This window comes from Carassius carassius, chromosome 22, assembly GCF_963082965.1.
Source record: "Carassius carassius chromosome 22, fCarCar2.1, whole genome shotgun sequence".
In the NCBI taxonomy this organism is placed as follows: Eukaryota; Metazoa; Chordata; class Actinopteri; order Cypriniformes; family Cyprinidae; genus Carassius; species Carassius carassius.
This window is the reverse complement of record NC_081776.1, coordinates 13,948,007-13,974,297: the sequence shown is the minus strand read 5'-3', so window position 1 is coordinate 13,974,297 and position 26,291 is coordinate 13,948,007. Positions and strand designations below refer to the sequence as shown.

General features: G+C 36.7%; 1 protein-coding gene across 6 annotated transcripts in view; it reads right to left on the bottom strand.

Annotated features, from left to right (window-relative positions):
• Nucleotides 1–8,878: 8,878 nt before the first annotated feature.
• The window catches only part of LOC132099008 (neuron navigator 3-like), a 333,516-nt gene continuing 316,103 nt past the window's right edge, over nt 8,879–26,291 (bottom strand). For 3 of the 6 annotated variants that reach the window (XM_059505367.1, XM_059505363.1, XM_059505368.1), the window contains 18 exons: nt 25,731–25,814; nt 24,792–24,903; nt 23,995–24,116; nt 21,052–21,072; nt 20,055–20,078; nt 19,068–19,243; nt 17,676–17,829; nt 16,542–16,728; nt 14,886–14,983; nt 14,681–14,776; nt 14,425–14,593; nt 14,110–14,345; nt 13,723–13,877; nt 13,055–13,126; nt 12,631–12,827; nt 12,428–12,546; nt 12,126–12,329; nt 8,879–9,106 (listed from right to left, as the gene is read on the bottom strand). In XM_059505367.1, the coding sequence (XP_059361350.1) occupies nt 8,987–9,106; nt 12,126–12,329; nt 12,428–12,546; nt 12,631–12,827; nt 13,055–13,126; nt 13,723–13,877; nt 14,110–14,345; nt 14,425–14,593; nt 14,681–14,776; nt 14,886–14,983; nt 16,542–16,728; nt 17,676–17,829; nt 19,068–19,243; nt 20,055–20,078; nt 21,052–21,072; nt 23,995–24,116; nt 24,792–24,903; nt 25,731–25,814 (2,346 nt within the window). In that variant the 3' untranslated portion in view covers nt 8,879–8,986. The remainder of the gene's footprint in view (nt 9,107–12,125; nt 12,330–12,427; nt 12,547–12,630; nt 12,828–13,054; nt 13,127–13,722; nt 13,878–14,109; nt 14,346–14,424; nt 14,594–14,680; nt 14,777–14,885; nt 14,984–16,541; nt 16,729–17,675; nt 17,830–19,067; nt 19,244–20,054; nt 20,079–21,051; nt 21,073–23,994; nt 24,117–24,791; nt 24,904–25,730; nt 25,815–26,291) is intronic. The other 3 variants (XM_059505364.1, XM_059505365.1, XM_059505366.1) reach the window with 2 other exon arrangements.

Below are 26,291 nucleotides of genomic sequence, written 5' to 3'. Positions count from 1 at the left end.
TGCAAATCGACACATTTTAAATGCAACTTGTCCAGTTACTTGAAAAAGATGGGGCAAGAGTCACGTTTAAATGGACAGATAATAATAATAATATTATGTAGCTACAAATTTCCATGAACTGTTTAATTTTCTCATTTTACACATCACATGGGATCCTCATCACAAAAGTATTGTACTTTTAGTTGACATCCCTATTAGGTGTCAACAACCTCTTAAGATGACTTTGGTTTTTGTCAAATTTAAACTTGCAATGAAATGTAAGGGGTATCATTTCTCATGTATTACAAAACGGAAGTATCTTTTTCTTACGTCAGAATGAAATGGACTATTGAATTTTGAGCGGCCCCAGAAGTCAAAGCTGGTCTGCATAGATAGACCCTGAAAGAATAGTTTTGAATTTAAGAATGCAGTACATGCCTGACATGTTCAGTATGATTATTCGAAACCTACTGACACATTCACACATCAGTGACACTTACTGGGTCTATTTAGTAATGCTGAGGCAGAAATATCAATAAAGATAGATGCCATTATTCCTAATAACCCCAGAAAAGCTAAAGGGTATAAGTGAAAAGCAGTTCCTGGATGTGTGCAATACCTAACTCTCTGCATATCCGTCTAAAGGATCCCGGCATTAGTAATGAGTGGCTTAACAAGACCCCTGATTACCTATGAGCAGAAAAAAGCACTGCTGAATCATTTCAAATGCGAAGGGTAATTTTATAAAAGCAAAGCACCAAAAATGGCTTATTACTCCTTAGGGTCAGACAAAAAATGGTCAGTAAAAACTAAATTATTCTTGCCACAAAAACCTTGATGAGATTTATATAAGGAGCACTCAATGTAAAAATATGATTCTTCTAAACAAAAGCTAATGTAATATTTATGAGAAAGACAGAGTAGAAAGGTCAAGAAAATTCAGTGGTCAATAACTCTTTTCCCAAATGCTAGCATTTTGTGAAATCTTCTCACTGCTGTGAACTACCATATTTCCTACCTCTTATTCTTATTTCAATGCTAATTATTATAAAATGAATGAATGTATAAATAAAATCTCTTATAAATAAATGCTAACAAACACTGAGCCTACCAAACAAGATGTATTTCTGTTCAGCTGTTCAGATAAGCCTCAGGTGGTTGGATACCTCTGATTTTGACTATAATTGAGTGTCATTCAGTCTGGCACCTCCAGGTGCCCACAGAAGAGACAAGAATTGTATTTAAAAAGGTGCCTGAGTCATGACTAATGCATTTACATGCATAAAGCCTTAAAAGGCAACAAAAGAAAGACAGGGAGAAAAATGGAAGATGAAAACATGGTCAAGTAAAACTAATGTATGACTGTTTTTGCCGCAATAAACCTTGACTAACTTAATGGCCCATTCAAGCACTTTGCAGGTCATGGAGATTTTTCATGTACAGAGACATGCCACTGCATTTACACTGGCCTGGGTGCAATTATTTCAAATGATGATTACATGACATGAATTCCTCTGTGATTTTCTCTTGGTTGCTGATTTCTTCAGGATGTGTGATTGGAGAGCAAACTATGCCAAATCCTCCTTAAGCTGCCTGTGTTTTTCTACCCAAGTGATAAAAGCACTGTTTAAGGTGACCTTTAGGCTGTGTGATATTACATCACATTCCCAGAAGCACTGTATTAACATGGCAGATGTCAAATATAGTAATAAACTTTATGGCACTATGTGAGAAATAAAAATGCCTTTTTTATGTAAATTTGCGTAAATGCAGAAATCTGAAATGCTGATCTTATGGACAACATGGAGCTGATGCCACTTCAGCACTCTCACCCCGAGATTTCTGTTGCAGATGGGCCCAGGTGACTCTCATCCCCTTCAATCTATGAAGGTGACCTGAGCCAGACCTCCAGTCGTTCCTCTCTCTGCACACACTTAAACTTGCTAATTCTTCTTCCTTGTCAGCACTGCACCCTGTGTAGGTTCTAGGCTCTAATAGTTTCTTTTGTGCATTGGAAATGGATCTCAGGCTCAGGCAGATAAGTATGGGGTGGGAGGCCATTCGGTTCATCTCTACAGCACATCTCATTGGCTGAAAATGGAGGCGAGATGATAGCTAAGACACTGGCTTACAGGCAAGAGAGCATGATGGATATAGAGAAACCGTTAAGCCTTTAGTCAATAAGGCTACAAGGTATTGCGTGGCGATTCCCATGGGTTGGTTTGGAAATGGGTGCTTATAGCTAGGAGGATTCAAAAGTATGTGGGACTCACTGGTTATGTTTGATTTCTAACTGGCATATGTGATAAAGCACTAACATTCAGATATAATGGGATGTCATGTCAAATGTTGATGAATATTACCTTTAAAAGTTACCTGCAAACTGTAAGTGCAGACAAATTTGTTAATTATAATGAGAGCAAATAAGTGTTGCAATCCAAAGCTGTATATATATATGTGTTTTTTTTTTTTTTTTGCAGTTTAACACCCACTCTGAATCAACCACTAAGAAAAAAAAAAGTGTCAAATTATTTTCAATTGTTGGTCCACATAAAGTGCTAAAAATACACATTGGTCACGTGAATTTGCTCAATTAATGCACATTTTTGAAAGATATGACAACAGATAGCCTATTCTGAAATGACTAAGATGATGCAAGGCAATTTAAAGCAAGTGGTACCAAGTTAAACTAACTTTAACTGTAAAAGTATAGTGTAAATATTGAAAAATATAAAAGCATACAGCAACATAACATGTTTGCTTATTCGTGACACATTTATAGCGAATTTTTCCTTTAAAAAAGGCCCACAGGTGCTAATGTACAGTTACATTGTATTGTGACTGTAGAGGTCAAACGGTAACGATGACACTTTTATTTATACTAACAATTATTTCTATAATCCTGCACTATAAAATGTATGGGACTCGGGTAACTTACTTCGAAGAATACCATGATATTACCATGGCACAAGTAATGTCAAGGTAGCTAACTTTTTGGCATTTTACAGGTTTTAACGTATACTTGTTTACCTGAGGTCGTTCATAAGCTGCAGGTGCAGGTGTTGAACTTCATAAACGCCTTTTTCATCGCCAACAAACGACATGATGCTTTTCCATGTTGGGTTTCGAAAGATTCTAGTTGAATTTCCACTTTATCAATCACGTTTCGTGTTTTTTGTCTTTTAAAGTCGTTCTTTAACGTGTAAATTAGGCTACTTAGAGAACCCGTTGAAAAGATAAAACGCCCAAGTGAACTGTCAGAATGATTCAAACTGAATCGCGAACTGATTCAGACTCGTTCGACCGATTTATTAAAAAGAATTGACACAACAGAGTCATTCGTGAATCGTTCTGATTAAAAACCAACCAACCAAACAAACAAACAAAAAAACAACAACACCAGGGGTTCCCTTGCTCTCAAATATTATTTATTTTTAGTTTCGTTTTTGATTTTGGCCAGCGGTTATGAAAACATCAATGATCACATGTCGTAGTCTTGGGGCTTATTGCTTTAGTTGATTTCCAGGTAAAAAAATAATACAAAGAAAATAACCCCTTTTTTATGTCCGTTAACCATTGTTATTTGTAAGTTACTGTATAAGATTACAATTGTCATGAATGTGAATTTGTATGTTTATGTGAGATCTCTTTTTCTGCCTCTGCCGTATCTTTCCATCCAGATTCTCACCCATCTTTTATCTCTCTCTTAAGCTTGGAGCTCCTCTGAGACCATCAGAAGGTATACTAGAGGAAAGTCAGAGATCACTTGCAGCCTAAGCATGGAGAGCTGGATTTGCCTGTTTGAGGCCTGTTCACCACTCTAGTGTATGTACTTTGCACTCTCAAAGTATTGTTGGAAGAAGAAATGACACCTTTACCTTAGCCTAAGATCGTAGAAATAGTCATATGATTTTTTTTTAGTTAAATAATTAGAAATGATGGGCCTGAAATAGAGACTCTTTAGTGTAGAAAAGCATCCCTCAACTCAGGATGGGACTACAGATCCCGAACTTCTGAAGTCAGCTGTTTTCCCTGAAAAGTTTTAACACTGTACTAAATTTCCATTGAAACATTGAAGTCACTAAGCAGGATTCTCAGACACCCACTTGATAAAAGCTTGACTGATGTGAAGCTGATATAATTGATGTGGGTGTTCAAGAGCAACTCACACAAATGACTGACACCCTGTAATTTTCGCCAACTGCTCAAGCTATAATTTACCTCATTATGCCACACAAAGGCACTTTTTATTATTTCTGAAAAGTATATATATATATATATATATGTATATATATATATATATATATATATATATATATATATATATATATATATATGTGTGTGTGTGTGTGTGTGTGTGTAATGGGGAAGGCCTGGTCAACCACTGCAATTCTGCATGGCGTTTTTCATTTTAGATTATCTCATGGGTCTTTGTAGATTATAATTATGAGCAACTGACCTCTATGGCTCACAGCCCACTGAAAATGAGGGATTTCAAATGTTCTTGATTTATTTTGAATTGATATGCTCAACACACAGGAAAGTCGTGATCATGAACATTTTTCTTTTATTATTATTATTATTATTTGTAGGCTCGGCACTGCCCCCAAAGTTCTGTAGATCACTGATTCACTGGGACTGAAAACTTTCTGCAAATAATTTTTAAAAGAACATGTCCACAAATATCGGAGATGATCACTAGTATCAACTATGTATGCATTTTTAAGCTAACCTTATTACTATGTCCTGATGTCCTGAAATAAAAGGTTAATTTTATTTCAGTTATGTAATGGATTACAAATACACTCTTTTATCAAGTTTCATGGTTGTGTTCTTACTTTTGTCAACATTATCAGTCTTCATACTGAAGGTTTCCTTTCCATATTTCTTTTTTTTTTCATTATTTAAAATTATTTATTATATTGTAATCACATTTAATACATGCATGATATTATTATAACATATGGTAATTTTATCAGCACTGCAGTTTTTTTTTTCTTTTTTGTTTGTATGGCTGCGGTGAAAGTTCAATCGTTTATAAAAAAAACTGTAATTTTTGTATCTGATGGTTTGTTATTCCCTTGATGCATACATTTTCTTTCTTAAGCTTATTTTGATCTAGTACCACACAGAAATTACTTTACCAAAAACAGGTGTTTTGTGTTTAGCTGATGGGAATTGCTCTTCAGCGCACTGTGTAGCCTATTTGAGGTAAGCAGGTAAAATCTTGACACTAATCAAATCACTTCATCATCAACATAGCAAGAGTTTGAATCTACTGCAAATTCTTCATCTGCCGGAGGGCACGAATCTACTGACGTCTTTTGTGAACCAGAGAGAATGATTCAGTGTGAGGTTGTCTCTTTTCTTAGCACTCAACACACAATGTTCCAGCCTCCTTTCAATTACACTGCCAGCTCATGCAGATCAATAATTAGCTATTATGGAATTAGACACCGATAAGCCATTTATTTATCTGACAAGTGGAAGCCCAGAGAGAGACTGAAGCTAAGCATCACATCACTTGCTCACCAATGGTTCTTCTACAGTGAATGGGTGCCGTCATCATGAGAGTCCAAACAGCTGATTAAAACCTCCACAGGACTCCAGTAAATCAATTTACATCTCGGGAAGTGAAAAGCTGTGAAATAATGAATCTTAATGATTTACATTACAAGCTATCAAAATCATCTTACGGTTTGGTCATATGAAGAAACAGCTGCACCAGACTGCATCTGTTTGGTGCTCTAATGTGTGTGAGCTACATATTCCCATTATATTATTCATAAAAGGCTATTTTATCTAATATGATACAAACCATAAAACACATATTCAGTCTTATTTGATCAAAATGTTGGTTCAGTTAACCAATTTGTGGCTATTTCTACATTGCACAGAAGCTGCATTTAAGCTGTAAATATACAGTGACTCTTAAATGGGCTATATACATGTCATAGTTTAGTTTTATAAGGCCATTTTTCACTCCTCCTTGACCATGAGACATTATCATTACAATTTATGACTGATTTGTTTTTGCAGCTTAATTTTACCACAGGTGTGACACTATACTTCCAGAACCACAAGAGGGCACACTCAGGAGTGAATCATTTATTGGTAAAACTGAACTGAACTGCACTTTGCAAGACAAAATATGACACAGATAAAACATAAAAAAAGACAAAAAATAATTCTAAAATCATTTTCATAGATATATAAATAACGAATCAACGCTCAATGCTCAGGTGACACCAAATACCATTTATTAGGGCTTTACAAAGACTACAAAATCCCCCAGATGAATTAAATTGTGGTCTCTTTCTATTTACATGATATGCTACTTACAAATGTACAAAATATAAAACATCTACCACCAAATGTTCCACCTGAAAAGAAACGTTTTCAAAATCGTCCGATGTTATGCGAGAGATGTGTTTGCAGTGAAGAAAACGAAAAGAAGATTTCTGATGTACCATGGGCAATCACTATTTGTGTTTGAGGTTAAGGGACCATTAGACAGTTTGAAACCTTTACTGCACTTCTTATAAATGTTTCTCTTAAGTAGTCCTACACTGAACAATGGTTGACAAGCAAAGGATCAGGCACAGAGTCACAGAGTTTGGAGGTTAATACGTAGCACCGCTGTAGTGCCGAAGAATTATAAAGAAGCAGTTTCCTGAATCAACAAAAAGGTAGATTGGAAAGACCCAAAGGTTAAAGCCTGTAAAAATGAGTTACTTTGTGACAAGCAGTTTGAATCAGAAGGTGAAGATGGATGTGAATACTGTAAGACAGAGATCTTTTCAATGATTCACCTATAGCACCTTGTATGAAACACCTTGTATCTCTTGACCATGTGCATCAAACAAACAGAGATTCATTCACTGTAAACATGTGCAAACTCTTAAAATATAATCCAATGAAAAGTCTTTCACAGTTAATTGGGTAATAATCTGTTTAAAAGTTTTGCTAAACCGTAAGTGATTTACAGTGGCCCTAAGAAGTACTCAGGCACACTTTAGTCAAACTTGAATATCATTGTATTACATAGCAAAACACCAAACCAAGTTGCATTTCATAAATAATATTACACCTTCAACTAACTTTTTTGCAATAAATTTTGCCTCATGTTAATTTTGTAGTGGAGTCCCAAAAAAGTCCTAGCAAAGTAACCACTTGTGTAGTTTATTTGCAATCAGAAAGTGACCTCATATAATTTTTGTCTTCATTTTGAAAACTGTAATGTTTCATTGTTTAAAAATGTAACTAAAATATATGCCACTCTTTAATTTTTTATCATCTAAGGCAACGATACTCATGAATAAAAAATAAAAATAAATAAATAAATGTAAATAGTTTTGTGGCTTTTTGTCTTTCATAAACATTTGAATCAGACAAAAACAGACTTATCCTGCATTTAAGGGTGAATATACATTTTTGTCCAATCAAATGCTCTTTAGAATGGCTATTTTCGGCAGTCAGGTTCTACATTAACTTGCGGTTGTCAGAAAACATTCATGGGGTCTTTAGGTGTAGCTTACATCCAAAGGGACCAGTGTTTCTGAAAGCTGCAGGACAGGAAGTTTAACAGTGTGATGCAAGTTAGAGATGGTTGGGCTCTGATGCATTGCGAAGATTAAAAAGTGAATCGTTTTGAATGATTTTACGCCCTTGAACAGTAAACTGACACTAAAGTTTTTTGAAATTGAAAAACACTTCACCCTTCACTGTACAGTTTAGAGCTCTGTATAATAACCAGTCATTACAAGACATATACGGTTTGGACAGGTTGCTGGTTTGCTTTTTTTTCTCTGTAAATCACAAGAGCGTAATGCTAAACTAGAAGAACAGAAACGCATACCGACCGGGCAGAGTGCATCTTTAAGAGGCTGTGCAAGACTTGGATATTTACGATCACCTTATCAACTGTGCAAAACCCACATAGCAAATAAAAGAAAGGATGAATGAACTTCGACTACAAGAGCACTGGCACACAGTAGTGAAAAAACTTTTCCGCGTGCACGTACACACATATAGCAAAGTAAAAACAGCATGCTAGCGAAGCGACACGTCGGATTTGTGCTCTCGATTCAAGTGATCCCAGCTCAGCTGGGATTACATAAAAATCTTTTTTACTTTTATACATTTGGACCGTTTATAATGGCACACACACATCAATTGTAACAAAAATAAAATATATGGACGTGGCATCTTTAAAATGTTTGATCAGTTTTGGTTCTGTCCTACGCCATCATTTCTGCGAAAAAGGACAGTGGCAACACTTTTAAATGTCTTCAGAGTTCAGCACATTTAAGGCAGCAAGAAAGCACCATTTTCTGGTCTTTTTCACAAAGCTGTTACACTCTCCTACATGCAGTTGACTTGTGCCTGTTGAGAAGAGAAAGAACTACGCACACGGCCGTGGGGTCCAACGAAAGACTACTGCATGGAACGGTGTGTAAGCTGCAGTCAGTGGTGCAGGGATGCAGTAGGTCACTATACGCTTGGCAGTGGAACAAGTGGAGTGATTTGCGAATTTGCGTATGATTTCACAGTAGCGGTAATGACACATTGCACATTTGTGCTTGTTGGCTAGACGTGTTTCCTGAATGGTGCTGGCAAGATGAGTGTAAACCACATGTTGGTTTTGGCACCACGGCAGCACCAGTTTATTAACTGAGGTCAGAATTCAGAATGTTGCCCTTTATGTTTTTACACCTCAGTGAATTTAAAAGAAACTCTCGCCTCTGTAAACATTTTTAACTAATGTATCGCCTCCAACAAATTGAAATTCCAGTTGTTTCTTTTTATTATGTGGGCACACATGCTTTATCGCCAGTGTCGTGTGCGCCACCAGTACCTTTTCATTCAACATATCCTGGACTCTGCTTCATTTTCCCACCCGAGGCGTCAGGCGTTTCATAAGCCTGTTTCATAAGCACAAGTCCTCTGGGCCCTTTGCTCTGTTTTTAAACCAATCAGAAGGTTTCTTCTTCTAATGGGGCGGGGCTTAGAGGGCAGACTCCAATGAGGAGTCCAGCAGGTCGTCGTGGTGACTGGCGCTGTCGCTGTCACAGCTCTGGGCGCTGGAGTAGTTAGCAGCTTCCTGAAGCCTCATCAGCATATTCATCTAATGGACAGAGAAGGAAAAATATGTGTTTGCAATGTGGAAGATGTTACTCAACAGAGCATGCTGAGGTAACAGTCAGTGTCAGGGTTACAAGTAACAAATAGTTGCCGACTATTTAAGAAAGAAATAATAGCCAAGACTTGTTCTGTTGTTCTGGAAAAAAAAAACAGTCAGTCAGTGACGGTGAAAATAAACAGAAACACATTTAGCCAAAATGTTTAGAAGTAGTCACACTGCAATGTAATAAGTTACTTTGAAATGTAACATTCCCCCACGCTAGTCTGTGCTAAACAAACAACACACTACTTCAATAGTACAGCACATGAACTCACACAAACACACTAGTGATGTTCAAAAACACTCACAAAGCTTGAAACTAATGGTGTTTACAAAAAAACTCATTCACAAATTCACATCAATGGCCATTTAAACACTGTAGTTTAACACACAGACAAAGACAGACCAAACACACAAACATGGATCAAACACAAACAGACAAAATGTTTGTACCTTAGCGCTCACACAAAGAGACAATAGACAGAAACAATACGACATTCAAATCCTTTAATCTATAAACACAAGCGCTATGAGACTAAACTAGAACAAAGTAATCGCTGATATTTAAACAAACAACAGCAGTTCTGTCACCTTATAATCTCTGAACGTCTGTTCTCAGAAAAAAAAGAAATGAGAGGAGATAGCAAGATGAGACAGCGCAATAATATTTGTTTAAAAGCCTGTTGGCAAAGCACACCATTGACCTCAGGGAGCCAAAGTCATTATTAAGATATTACTCTAATGAAATGAGCACTAAAATATATTTGTACAACAACAAAAAAATAAAATAAAATGTGTTAAAAATTTATTTTTGACACTGGGCCTTATTCATGAAAAGCTAGCAGAACACATTTCTGTGTAAAAGTCTATTCTCACGTAAACTGTTCAATTTCACTTAATACAACAAGTTACACACAAATGGTTTTCTGTATGATTTAAGACATTTGTTCTGCGTTAGTGTCATGATTCATAAATCCCACTTCTTGTGCTAAATCTATATTTAATATCTAAGTGGTGCCACCTAGAGGACATTGATATCATAGCATTCATATTCTGATTCTTATGTTACAGTGATGTCCAGTGATGTAGGAGAGGGAGGGCTGAATCTGTTTTGACTCTCTCTTTCTCTCTCTCTCTCTCTCTCTCTCACACACACACACACACACACACACACGCACACACACACACACACACACACACACGCACACGCACACGCACACACACACGCACACGCACACGCACACACACACGCACACACACACGCACACAGACACACACACTTTTTAATTCCCCATATCCTGGACTCTGCATCCTATCACCACTGGAGGCGTCAGGCGAATCATAAGCCTGTTTCATAAGCACAAGTCCTGTGGGCCCTTTGCTCCGTTTTTAAACTATTCGGAAGTTTTCTTCGGTAACACTTTCAATGAAGCCCGTATTGATAATACATTATAATGGTATTCTTAAGGCATTATAATAAATGCATAATGCATTATAAAAATCCTTATAATTTGTTGTATTCTCTCATGAATATTCATAAGAACAGTTAACCAAATATATTGGTTAATGGTTATAGCTTTTAAGAATATGTTGATGTAAAACACAATGAACACATTGCATACACTTTTACAATGGATTATACTTCTTATAGTTATAATGTATTATACGTCTCATATATTGCCATTTTTCATATGCTACTTTACTTAAAGCAAAGACCACTTATAAGTAGTAGTAGTAATAATAATAATTATAATAAATCTCTCAAACAGCCATAAGATCAGATATCAGATGACTTTGTAATATGACATATTTACTTTGAACTATTTTTTATTGTTATATCAGTTTGATTATTTTAATGGTACCCTTTAGACAGCTGTTGATAAGTAACCCTGAAACTACATGTCAACTAGCGGTCATTTGGCGTATTAGTATGTCTGCTACTGTAAATATATGCTAAAACTCTATATTGATGGTCAACCATCAGATAAACTGACTATAAGTATCATTGCAACTTATTCTACCATTCTAGATTCTACCATTCTTGAACATACTAATACTCTAATGAGAGTTAGTTGTCATGTTCTTGCAAAGTTGCTTATAGTCGATTGATTAAAGCGACCATCTTAATAAAATGTAACCATATAAAACATTGAATTTTTTTTCAGTTGGAGTATTAAACTCACATCAATTAATTAACATTAGCTCCACAGGAAACACTCAAATAACAACTCAACATCTTAACCACTCACAAGCTGTAGTAAGATACCGTGCAGATCTTAAATAATCAATGTCAAGATATGATACTGTCCATTATACTGTAAATGAAGTATATTTAATATGGTGTTCAATGTGTGTTATAAATAATCATACTCTTAAACGTATAACCACAAATGCATAAGTATTATGATGTATTATAATTGTTGTTATGATTATTTATGAGTTGATACAACATATTATACAGTACGTTTTTTTTATAATGCATCATTCATTTATTAAAATGCCTCAAGAATACCCTTATAATGCATTATAAATACAGGCTTCATAGAAACTGTTACCGTATAAACTATTTCTGCCCTCTAGTTTTAGTCTATTTAGAAAAAGAGTTAGCATTTAGCAAGACTTTATCTCTTGGCATATTATAACGTACAGTACAGTATACACTACCATTGAAAGATTGGGGTAAGAAATCAGTGCTTTTATTTACCAAGGACACATTTAATGTATCAAACGTAATAGTAAAGACATTGTATAATATTACACATTTTCAATTTTTGTTTTAATACTTAACATAATAATACATGTTTTCTGAGACGAAAATCAGCATATTGAAATGATTTCTGAAGGATCATGTGACACTGAAGACTGCAGTGATGGAGTAATATTTCACAATATTGCTATTTCCCAAATTTTTGAACGGTAGTGTATTACCTTAATGAACTAAGTTTTATGAAGCTATGTTTACCAGTGGGTCTCCCTCAGTGTCGCTCTGAGACACTTGTTTGGAGGCGGCTCCGTCTTTAGAGGAGCTGTAGCCATCATAGCCCACATCCTCCGGCCGCAGCTGCAGCAGTGACTGGCCTTCATGCTGCAGGGAGGCGGAGCTCCAGGGGTAGGTGTCAATCACCCACTTGGACGGGTCCTCCCATGCTGCCCGCTTTCCATACAGCTGGAACAATGAGTCAAGTAGATAGCAAAAAGTTTTAGCTACAAACTGTGAGAAAAAACAAAAACATAATACATGATTGTGTGTGATTGCATGTATACCTGCAGTCCTTCTCGTACTGCTTCCAGCAGATATGGCACTACAGAATAGTTCCACAGGTCGGTAAACCACACACGTGAACCGTCTGCATCCATCGGACAGGACAAGAACAGCCGAGGACCTAGAAGTGACAGGAACAAATAACTCACCTCTGTTCTGTGCAGAAAAACCATATCAAATGTGGCTTGTGTGTTGTGTGTATTACCGATAGTGACGTCTGAGGAGCTGTGAGCCTCTAGGAAGGAATTGAGGTGTTGCCAGGTTTTAGGGATCCAGTCGATGATTTTGATGAGGTCGTTACTGCGCATGTTTTTATCGATCTCAGTTTCAATCAGCTTCCTTCTCAGGAATCGGCCCAGGAAGCCCTTCACTGGCTCAGTATGATTAGCACAGAGCACCCACCTGAAGGGATGATGGTCTGATATTACACTGGAGAACATCACTGGAAAGTTCAGTGTGTGTTTGTTTTTGTACTGTGCATGTATGTATGCTTGTTAAGTGACAAATGTAAAATATGATCACTTATGGCCCCCATGTGGCGAGAGGCTGTAATAACAATCATCACATGCTGTTTTGTCTTGTTCACAACCATGTGCTACATCCACATGTAAAATATCTGACTAAAGTACCTGAAGTTATGATGCAACTCCAAGTTTGGAGAAGAGGAAACACCCTGGTTCATAGTTCCTATGACGTACGGGCTGTGGAAGGGACAGTTGCACAGAATCAGATGTAATTTATGTATAATCAATCAGTTTGATACACAAGAAAAATCAACAAAACTGGATGGCATACTGTGGTTCCAGTATTGGATGCTGAATGGTCAATAAAGCTTAAATACATGGTTAAAACAAGCTATGATGCAATGCAGTTCTCGTATATGACAAATTAAGCTAAAACTAATAAAATAATCTTTTTTCATTTCAAATCAATTTTAAATTGTTAAAAATGCGTGTCCATTTTATTTTTATAAGGTAGTAGCTGTTGTCTAAAACCTTGCTATATGCTAATATGAATGTTAATTTGGTGCTTTAGAAACATTTAGATAATTATCAATGTTGCAAACAGTTGTAATGCTTAATATTTTTGTGGAAACCATGCTACATTTCAAACAGTTCAAAACAGCAGCATTTATTTGAAATAGAAATCTCTTATCTTTCGAAACATTATAAATGTCTTCTTAAAATGTTTTATTTAAATTGACCACAGAGTTTTGAATGTTGACAATACAGCAGGTCCCTCGTACCTGATTGAATTAAGCCAAATAAAAAAAAGTTCTCAAAATTGGCATAATCACCATTTGTGATATTTGCAGTTGAGGAATCCATTAAAGATGTCACTAAGGGAGCCAATATGATGGAGATTATCCAGAATAACTACAGAGGGCAGCTCGATCTCACACTCTTCTGTGTTGCATTGCTCAGCCAGGCTTGAGAGGTATTGCCGAAGATCCTGCTTACAGCAAACACAAAGCACATGAAGTGTTACACATCTACTGAAGACCTACTTAATTCCTATTAAATAACTAACATATCAGCAACATTGATCGATTGTGTTAGTTTGAGGTGGGATTATATGTTGGTTCAACCAATGGCAGATAAGGGAAATGTATAGAAAACCTTCATTAAAGCAGCACACCTTAAAATTATTTATTTAGACCCCTCCCCGGACTTGAAATATGTACCTTGCTGGATTTCTGGTCCACATTGAAGCGAGCCAGGTTAGTGTCTGTCACTACTTGACCAGTCTTGGAGATGATGTAGTAAGCTAGTTTAGTGGCTAGGTAGGATTTACCGGTTCCACTAGGACCAGACAAGATAATTCTACGGTGCTCCATCAGCAGGTTTAAGTAGCGTTGAATGATGGGTTTAGGAATCAGTGTGTCAAACACCAAGTCATCAATGCTACCCTCCTTCACACCTTCATAAACAAAAAGACATTTTCAAATCTTTGCCGCACATTTGACCTCTGTTATGGACTCTACAAAAACCTTCCTCACCTTTGAGACTGACTGTGATGACATTGTTGTCACCCACCAAATACCCACAAGGCAACAGTTCAGGAACCTCGGAGGCATGAGATCGGACCACATCCCCCATCCTATAGCACACTATACTATCCGAATTCAGGCCCAAACTGGTCAATGGGTCCACCCGGAACACATACTCCTAAATGCAAGCAAAAATGAATCTGTTAGACCATGAAATATGGCAACTGAAACATGCGTCTTATTTTGCAAGAGGCTAAACTGGCACCTTTAACAAGCGTCTTATTACACCGTCCAACACATCCCACTTAGTCTTGCCGCTGACGCCAATGGAGCCAATCAGATACGCCTTCTTCTGCACAGCCTAAGATGATGAGAAGATATGATATGATGCATGTAAGGTACTGTTTACTAGTAGTTTCACTTCAAAACAGCTGATGGAATTCAAAAGACTAGTTAAAATCTCTGTATACCTTGGTTTTGTTGGAGTCGCTGTTGATGGTGACCACTATACGGACACTCCTGCCCTCTTTGCGTAGATTGCCCTCATAGCCATCATCGAGCAGAATATCTGTGCACACAAACGCAAACTTCAAACTCACTTCGTGACAAAAAATATCAAAGCCTGAACAACTCAAAAGACTTATCGCCAAACGAGTCATTAACTGTGGGGGAGCAGAACTTTTTCAGCGCTGACAAATTCGGTATGCGACAACACTAATGTTCAGCTTTGACTGTAGTTAAACACAAAATGCTTTAAGCTTTGCTTTCTGTGGGGCTGAGCTGTTTGGTTGTAACAAGGCTTTGAATACAGGAAGAAGACTGTGAGTGGAGGAGTGCGGCTTTGATGGGCCGAGTGCGAAAGGGTTGGTGAATGGGCGGGAGGGAGGCATTTTGTATTCGTCTGGCACGCTGTTCTGCAGAGGGGTGATAACGTCCTTCCACTGCACGTCCGTCCACACTCTAGTGCTCCTCCACACATCTCTCCATCAATTAAGCAGCCCAAAGTCCTGAGAGAGCACAAAAGTCACTATTTTTAATTAGTCGGAGCGCAAGCGAGTATTCGCCAACGCATCCCGAGACGTGGCCATAGGCTCGGCGTTCAAATCCTCGCTTACAGAAAAGAGGCCATTTCACTCTTCGCTGCGTTCATTCTCTTCCTGCACAGCTGTGTAATGGTCTTCCACATGCCAGGGGGTTTTCATCATCGCCACACTAGAATCATCAATAATACAGCCATATGCAAATCTACACTGCACACTGGTGGAAAACTAAATCATCAGTTCAAAAAATATCTACACGGACAGTCACAACGAGAAGATTATATATATGAGGTTTGCATGTAATGCTTTTAAATGTGACCTTATATGCCAAATAGAAGCATGTCTCACAAGAGAACACTAATGCAGCACTCTTTTATCATGTATCACCAAAACGCTGAGGCATAAAAAACAGCCCATTTATAGTAATAAAGTCTAATCTGGCTTCTACACTAGATTTTGACAGTTTTTTAAATACGAGTTGTACTTGCACTTATAAAAAGTCACTGCCTTGATGCTGCCTTGGGAGTGGCAGATGGTTGTGATGCCATTGCTATGTGTTTTCTAAAGTATTCTGGTTGAATTTATGTTTTTTTTTGTTTAAGCACTGCTATGCGGTTATAGGGTGTTTTTGAAGGTTGAAAGGTGGTTGCTTGCTAGCCAAAGTGCAAAGAGTCCATCCCTAAGTCTCTATAATATTTTGATTCCTAGATATGGCTCCATTAATGTGACCCATTTGGATTCTGTCAACGATTTTATCATCCACTACTAATAATACGATTAGTGTCAATCTGAAACCTGTTATATCGTACTTTTGTTGCATTATATGAGGTATATTAGCTTGTATACTGTAAATATCCATGTTGGATAATGTATATACTTTTATATTTGACCATGCTAAGTATAAAACTAATGTAATTGTTGCTATCATACTGGCATTCTCGTTACTTTCATAACAGAATAACATTAAAAGGACATCCAAAGGCTTTACAGAATCATCCAAAACAAGGCTAGAACGAAACTTCGATGGTGCATACACATTGTTAGACCTAAATAGCGCCACACTGAAATCACGAAGCAAATTCTGACCTGACATAATGGTGTCTGTGATGTTGAGGTTGTTCAGCGACAGCCCCAGAGATTGCCGTGAGGATGAGGAGGACGTGCTGGAGGTTTCTGAAGGGGGACGGGCTGTTTTAACAGGCGTGGCAGCGGGTGTGGTGTTGCCGCTAGACTTCAGTCTGTCGTTCTCTGCCTTCAGCAGCTCAATTTCATTCTGCATGTAAAAACAAAACAAAACCGATAACACTACAATGATGGTTTTGACCAATTTATGTACATTGGCCTTACTGAACAGAAACACTCATGCAATTCACACACAATATTGTGACTAAAATTCACAAATCCACATCTGGTAAGGTTAAGAAGGGTAATAAGTACAAAAAAACAACTAATTTCCCTTTTCAAAACTGAGTGAAACACGCTTCTGTGAAATGGTAAGTAGATTAAGACTTGGTGTCTGTTGTCGAAGTTTCTAAACGATTTTTCAGTAAACTGATGCAAAGGAGAAGCTCAGACACATACTTCAAGAATATGAACAACTCCGTCTTGGAATTAGAGCAATTTAGCCCTTTTATCAACCATTTCTCTGATCTTAGTCATTCAAACACTCTGTTACCGCTTTAATTTATGTACATATTGTAACATAAGTGTTCCCCAGCAAACAGTTTCTTAAACAAATCAACTCTCTCTGGCTCTTTCAAAAAAGTATGCAGGACACCACAAACTTCTTAACAATCTCTGCTACTGTTTGACTGTTTTGTGTGGATCCCAAGAGTATACTTTTCCAGAATATATATATATATATATATATATATATATATATATATATATTTTTTTTTTTTTTTTATATACACTACTGTTCAATCTCTTGAGGTCAGTAAGATTTTTGTTAAAGAAACTAATACCTTTATTCAGCAATGACACATTAAATATATCTATCATTTTATCAAGATATATATATATATATATTTTTTTTTTACTTTCTATTTGTGAAAGAATCCTTCTTTTAAAAACATTACAAAATCTCACTCAGATTTTTATAGATCACTGCATTGCACAAAAACACTGTATAAGAATTCATAAGGCATGTATATTATGTTGCAGCACTCTGGAGTGAGTCAGCATGTATACGTGTGTGTGTGCGTGTGTGTGTGTGCGTACCTGCATGCGGTTCATGGCTTCTCGTATCTGGTCAAGGTGGTGGGCGGAGCTTAACGCCTCCAGTCTGATATCAGTCAGCTTCAGCTCCTTCTCTCTCAGCTCGTTCTTCAGCTGGAGGATAATCTCTGCCTCGGCCTCTGTACATTCACACAATCTGCACAAACACACACCATACAGGGAGGAGGGAGTCACAACACTGTTACATTTCCAAGAGAGCTACAAAACTCAGGCGGGTTTAATACACAACAAACTCCTGGAGAATTAGACGTGGTCAGAATATTTACATAAACACTTGATGCACATATATTCACACTCTAGGCTTTATATATTTATGGGGAGTGTTTACTGCATTCCATTCAATGTTGGACAGATTTTTGTTCTTGATATCTCTGAAACATGGTTGTATGTTTGAAAAATGATTTATAAGTAAGAACATGCTTAAAAGTAAATTTGTAGCATTATCTTTCTAAATCTCTTTGGGTGTCAGCATGTTCGACTGACATCATACATCTTCACACTTTGATGGAATAAGAGTTGTGAATTTCTGCATTTTTGCAATCTAGACTTTTACAGGTTGGAAATTCCAATATTTTGAGTTGAATGGAATCTAGCTTTAGAAATCACGCACATGGCACAGGCAAATTATGAAGTTAAAGCAACATATATGTAAAATAATAATAATAATAATGTATTAACTTTTCAAACACAGGCAATCTTGGATTTTAGTTCTAAAATATTACACCTGAGTTTGACTATATTTATTTAGTTTTTACAAAAATGTTTTTAACAAAAGTTCCATTATTTAGTACTCCCACTACAATTAGTTTGTGTTCTAAAATGCTCATGTGAAATGTGACTGAAATATGGTGGAGGGGACATCTTTTGTTAACTAGCTTTGGTGGTTTTAGTCACTCCACACTCTCAACCCTTCCCAGCATGCCACACTGTGCCTGTTACCGAGATCTGTGCTTGTAGACCACATGACCGTTTGACTTTTTCTTTGGCATCCAAATAGGGGAGGACTTGCTATCGCAAAAACACTTTCTAAAGACACATGGATTTGAGGAACAGGGACATAATACAGATATGATTAAGAGAAAGGATGAAATATAAAAAGGATTGTCAAAAAAAGAAAGAAAGCAAAAGATCATGTAAAAAAGAAAAAGAAAAAAGAATCTTAACAAAATATTCAATAGATTCACTAAACAATACAGTAAGTGGAAGTTACTGATGAAAAATAATGATTTATTTTTTGGATGTTTTGTGGTCCATTATGAGGTTTGTGATTGAAATAAAAACAGAGTATATAAAAACATAAGTATGCAAATGTTTATGCATGTCCCTCATTTCATAGAGGTGTCTAATACTGTATATATGCGTCTCTTTACTCACTCTGTGGAGGACGGTGATGTGCGCGGTGGTTGGGTGGTGCTGGTCTGTCTGTCGGTGTGTTGTAGTTTGGGTGAAGAAGGGAGAGAGGAGTCAGTCATCTCTTCAAACTCATCATGAGGTGATTGGGGCTTGTTGGTCTTTTTCTTGCTGAAGGCCTGCTTAAAGGAGCTCCGCAACTGTAAGTAAACAACACAAATCAATATAATTAATATAGCCAGACAACAATCATTTCAAATTATTCTGTGGTCAGGCAGAAGAAATGGATTAATAAGATTCATAGCCTGGGAGAATTATGTATTTGTACTAACTCCAGATATTCCAGTAACAATTATAACAAATTTCATTAATTTCTGTTTAAATTCTATCAATTACCACAGAAAATAATTTACCTTCCAAGGAAAAAGTACAAGGTAAAATCAAGGAAAAAAAGTGTGTACAGAAATGCACTTACAATGACAGTCTATACAATATACAACAAGATTTCCAAGGTAAGGGCATTTCTGTCACCATTTATTTTTTCACAAACTTTTCAGGATAAGTTATCTTCTGCGGTAACCAATTACATGTTTTATGTAGCCCGAAATATTCCTTATGTCATTTCCTTTTGTGTATATATATATATATATATATATATATATATATATATATATACACACAGAATCCATACAATCCAGAATTAAATACTAAATTATATTAAATAGTGACAGTTTTATAAAGTGTTATTATTTAGATAAAGACGCCATATGGATGATTTTTGGTAAGCTAAAGATAAAGGTTAAAAATATGGTTGATTGTAAAATTTTGGGAGGCTTGCTCGTATAATTGCGAAGCAGAAATAATTAAGCAGCAGAAACATACTGTCAGTCAGAGTGACTTGGGGTGTGTTGGTGGCATGCAAACGTTTCTATGGAAATGCTTCGGATTTAAGGGGGAAGAGGGGTTGAAGTTATGGGGGTAAGGTTATCAGAGGCAAAAGGCCACACTGACCTGGGCGGGGATGGAATCAGCCACCTATGGACAAAACACACTTACTGTTACCATTGACTGAAACGTATACCGCTGGACCAGAATATTCAGACACAGCGGCATCATTTATTCATTGTTCATTTTATTAGCTCTGAATGATTCATGGAGGCTGTGTCTGTCAGTATGGAACTAGATAATTCCACATAACAGGAAGTCTATGTTTATGTCTATGCCTACTTCATTCGAGATCAGTGTGCTCAAAAATAAGGGTTTTTGATTTAATTTTTTAGCTCTGACTCTTGTAGCTAATATCACTATATCATATATATATATATATTTCATAGGATAACTCTCTCATGATGTATCCTTATTGTTAAGCCCTGCTATGAATATATTGTTTCACAACCTTGTCTCACTCACTTTCTTTTTTAGTTTGCTTTCTCACTGTCTTTCATCTTTAAGCTGCATTTTCAGACTGCTTGGATCTAGAGACCACACTGCCTCAATTATGCAGATGAATAATTAATGGGCGCATAAATAAAGAGGTGATTTGTATTTATGAATACTCTCATTACAAGAGTCCAGGGCAGCTCGAGGAAAAGTAGCCATAACTGCTGCACAAAATACCAGTGTTATTTTTCAAACAGCTGTTTACCTCAAGTGCTCTTGACTTAACGCACACCCTAAATGAGAATAAACAACAGCCCGCTAGTGTTAGGAGGTAATAAATCTGTAAAATAACTGTGAACTAGAACAGCTGACTAAGAGTAAAACATGCACAATTGCATCTTTATAACATGAATACATCACCAGTAATGACTGCAACTTGAGCAAAAAGATGTTCTTAATTTGTGTGCATCCTCAAAAGAAGATATAAAGATTTGTTTTCTAAAGGGTAAGCACCAAAGGATGAGGAAGTTTAGGGTTTCAAAGGGCCACCGATGGGAAAAAAGTGGGACAAGCATGTCGGATCCTCCATAAGGACATGCAGGAGAGTTTGAGGGTGTGTTATAGTCACCTTGTATTCTTTATCCTTGCCCTGGAGGTGTGGTGAGGAAGTGAGAGACAGAAAAAGTGTGAGAGAGGGTGTAAAAGAGGGAGAGACAGCTGGAGGGGTGAAATGACAGAAATGTTTGTGCTACGTGTACTTAATGTTCCCAAAGTCGAAACTGAGTGAGAGCAGATGCCACTACTAGAATGATGACTGAATTAACATCACTTCATAGTAAAAAAAAAAAAACATGACAAAAGCTTTAAACTATGTGATAAAGACTCTTTTGTTTCATCAATGTGAGTCAGGATTTCAAAAACAGTTGCTAAATACCTAAAATGCATTAGTATGTAGACGTAGGTCACAACATCATAACTGTGATGGTTTTTCATCAATTTGGTCTGGGTGGGGCCATTTATGGAGTATTTGCCCTAAAAAGTATTTGGTTACTTAAGTCACACTTAAAAAAAGCATGAACATCATTACATAATACCAAAATATATGAATGATTACATAAATATATATTTAAAAATAGTGATTATTTTACAGGTAAGAAAATTACATCTCACCTTTATGTAAAACAACTCACAAAAGTGTGTCAGAAAATATTTGTATAATAAATTATATTTAATATTTAAGGCAAAAACACTGCGGTGTGATGATTCAATATAAATCATTAAAGGGATAGCTCACCTAAAATAGAAAATAAGCCCATGATTTACTCACCCTCAATACATCCTAGATGTTTGTGAATTTCTTTTTTCAGACGGATCCATTCGGAGTAATATAAAAAAATTGTTCTGGCTCTCCAAAGCTTTATAATGGCAGTGGGTCCTAACGTCATCTGCCAGGAACAGTTTCCGCGTTCAACAGTTAGCGCAAGCTATAGAAAAGTGGTTATAATGTTTTAAATATGGATATGTTTCTTACAAGAACGCAAAGATTCGCAACATGAGGCCTTTATTCACCCCCCAGAGGCACTTTTTTTTTATTATGGATGGATGCACTTTATTGGACTTCTTTTGAACTGTTGAAAAGAAACACCCAGTCACTGCAATTATAAGGCTTGAAAGAGCCAGGCCAATAAACTGGACCCGTCTGAAAGAAGAATGTCATATACAGAGGTGGGTAGAGTACCCAAAAACTGTACTCAAGTAAAAGTACTTCTAGAAATATTTACTCAAGTAAAAGTAAAAGTACTAGTCTTGAATAGTTACTTGAGTAAGAGTAAAAGAGTATCGGATAAAAAATCTACTCAAGTAGTTAGTTACTAGTTACTTTGGGTCATATATACTGAGCCTATTTTTATTTAGATATATAGATAAAATGTATGTAATGTATGTGTGCGTGTATAAATGTATATATTTCATCAGCCTTTACTCCAATTTATGTAATTTATTATAAAACCCTGTCTGTTTACTTAAGTAACAGATATAGGTGTCATGCCATAACATATTTTTAATACGACTGACTTTATATTAAATGTGAATTTAACATTGAAAGTTAATGTGATATAAATATTGCTACTAATCTTTCATTGTTCAGAAAGAGAGCAAATAACATTTACATTATTAAAGATAATTTTCACAGACAGTCTAGATTTCAATCACTCTCAGAAACTCCCATTAAAATCACTGAAACTGTTAACACTGTGAAATCAATATCTTAATTAACGATTCGTACACACATCTGCACTTTGTTGTTTCTGACGAAAGAATTTGCCAGAAAGAGGTATTCAGTCAGTGAGCGAGTGAAGGAAGAACCGGAATTTTAGCAATGACTCATCGGAACACCTCTGATTGGCCAATGCTTTAATAAGCTCAAAAGAATCATGTGTGATTGGTTATAATGCGCAGCGCTGTATAAACGCATCTATCTCTGGCTCAGCGCCAGCAAGCGATCACGGATCTGAATTTAGCAGCTGATTATATGACTTGCTGAACGTACTCACGCCGGTGTGATTGTATTAAAATTAATAAAATCTTAATCGGCTATTTTTTGTCTTTTGGAAGCTGCATTCAACTTGACTCCCCTCTGTTATAAGCCACACACGTACAACAAACTAATGTCAGTGGTATCGTGTACTGTAATCGAATGTAGCCCAAGTTATTACCTGTTAAACAGTAGACAGCACACGCGGTGTTCATCTAATAAAGGATCTCCATCGCTAGCAAATAATAGCCTTTGCAGATTTCAATTCAGTGCAGTTCCAGCCACGTTTTCAACGCTCTTTCTGTTCTTAAACGTTACAACTCCGAGTGAACCACTTCAGACGCTCAGCGCGTGCGGCAGGGAACTGAACGACTCATTCAAACTGATTCATGAACCAATTCACTCGTTTGCCAATTGGTTAGATCAAGCCTTTGAACAGAATTGACTCAAAAGAATGAATCATTCGCGAAAGGGCATCGCTCATTGCCCAGAGAAAAGTAGACGGCGCGTTTGGAATAAACTGAAGCACCTAACATTTATTGCATTAAGATAAAGTAACGAGAGGAGCGTCGCCCAAAGTAACGAAGTAAAAGTACAGATTTTCCCCCAAAAATTTACTCAAGTAAGAGTATAAAGTACCCATCTTTAAATATACTCCGAAAAGTATTAGTTACCCCAAAAAATTACTCAAGTAAATGTAACGAAGTAAATGTAACTCGTTACTACCCACCTCTGGTCATATACACCTAGGATGCCTTGAGGGTGAGTAAATTATGGGCCAATTTTCATTTTTGGGTGAACTATCCTTATCTGTGCAAAATTAATTTATAATTTCTGCTTATAAAACCTTAAGGTAACGAAAATAACCTTGACATCAGTTCATTGCAAAAATGATGCTGGAAATTTAGTTTTGAGTAAAGATCTAGCAAAATTTGAATGCAGATGTTACTAAGCTTAATATTCATCACAGTTGCAGTCATCATTCTAAATGTGGATGAGCCTTGTGGTGTGAAGATGAAGCTTTGTGCAGTGACTCACCCAGCTTTTCTTCTTTTTCTTCTTGTCGTCTACATCTTTAGCGCTACCCATACTGGAGTGGCTGGCTGCACTGTTAATACTGGACATACTTTCTGACGAGTGCTGTCGACGGAGCCTCAGTTCTGCTACACACACACACACACACACACACACACACACACACACACACACACACACACACACACACACACTGATCAATTACAGAGTTACAGTAAAGCACTTGCAATGAAAGTGAATTTTAAGAGCATAAAAGAAGATTATAATTTTACAAAAGCACTTACTGTAGATTTATTCTTTTGCTAAAACTTGTATTATTGTATTATTTATCTGTGAAGTTTAAATTGTCTATTTTATAGTTGTTTTTTTTAGTTATTTTACAGGGCTTCATGCGTTACTACTGTATGTCATGGAAACAAAGAAAAATTGATAATTTACCATTACACAGAAAATATTATTAAGTAATTTTACATCACATTTAATTTAAGTGGTCATTAATATTATACCACAAGTGTTGCCGAATGGTGTGGTCAGACTGAATAAATTTTGTGGGTAAAAAAGGTTCATTATCTATTCAATAGTGTAGCGATGTATGAAGCATAGCTAAAACAATCACAAGTCACTTTCAAGCTAAGCAGCTATATAGCAAAATCTGAGTGGGAAGATCCACATGAAATGTCTGGACTTTGCTAAAATTCACTGAACAGCAGTAAATGTGACCACACCTTAACTTGCAGTGAATCCAAAATATTCATTTAATAATTGTAAAACATACAAATTGTTATGGACACAAGCAGCACCTTTATGAACGTGATCGGGGCCATTGAGGGCAACTTGAATGGCTGTCTGAGCATCTGTATTTTGAGTTTTCAATGCCTCGATGGTCTCTCTTAACTCTGCAAGCTCGGACTCCTACAACACAATCACACAAACAGTTCTATAAAAAAAAGAAAAAAAAAACACAAACCACTTCCCTTAATTGCTTAGAAAAGAAAAGGCATGCCTCACTCCATCAAGCCACATGATTATGATTAATGTATGGTACTGAAATGGTGCAAGGCGAGTTGTGCACAGAACTTGAACGCTTATGGTAAGCAGTTTGTTCAAATCCCAAACTGTAAGTATGCACAATAATATTTGTGATGCTAGCAAACATTTCAAATTAAAATTTCACATCAGCCTTACTTCAGAATCACTAGAGATGAAGTGAGCCACATGGCACTTTCAGTTTTTAACCATACACATACTCATTTGTATACAAAACGCACACTCCCCCTTGTACCACCAGCTGTCTTATTCCTCTATCAGATGTTTCCTGCCAAAAAAGCACATGTGGAGATAAACGCCCTGCTGATCTGAGGATCTGTGCATGTGTTGGGGGATCTCAACCATCCTATTTCACAGCCACACGGTCTCTGTACATGCAGAGCTCAGGATTGTAGAGCTTGCGAAAGGGTTTCTGCTTAAATTGAAAGTCAGGCTGCCTTGACAAAGATGTCCCTCTGTTATCTCTGATGGTTTATTCAAGAGGGATTAACATCAGCAGGAACTCATTCAGTCGATGAGGGTGCTTTGTGTAAATTAAGGGAGCAGTTTGACATTTTAACCTGAAGGTTACATTTGGGTGCTTGGAAGAACTGCTTGGACTTAATATCATCTGATTGGTAGAATACTATATGTGCTGAACACAGAAAACATTTAAATGTTTAAGTTATTTGTGTGTGTGGGACCATTCCTACCTTTTGCTCTGCTGTCATGGTTAGACTCTGCAGTCGACAGGTCATGTTTGCCAGACTTTTCTCAAACGCCGCCACCAGGTGTGCCTGTCAAAACACACACACACACACACACACACACACACACACACACACACACACACACACACACACACACACACACACACACACACACTGTAGTGAAACTTGCAACTAGGTTCAAGTTCATCAAGGTTCAGTCACTGATTATCTAGAGGTTGTTGAAAAATGATTGTTGTGTTGATTTGGAGTTTGGAGTACGGTAAGATTTTTTTTCCATAGGTTTTGAAAGAATTCTCTCATAATCAGAAATGCTAAAAGTCTATTTGATGCAGTTAAAAAAGTAAATCCTGTTACAGTTTAAAATAAGTGTTTTCTTTTGCAATACATTTTAAAATGTAATTTATTACTGTTTTGGCAAATATATATATATATATATACTATATATAAAGGTTTGCCTATACATAAACTAAAAAAAATACACACTATACGAATGCTTCACATAAAAACTGTACATGTGCAAAGAGAAACATCATATGTCAAGTA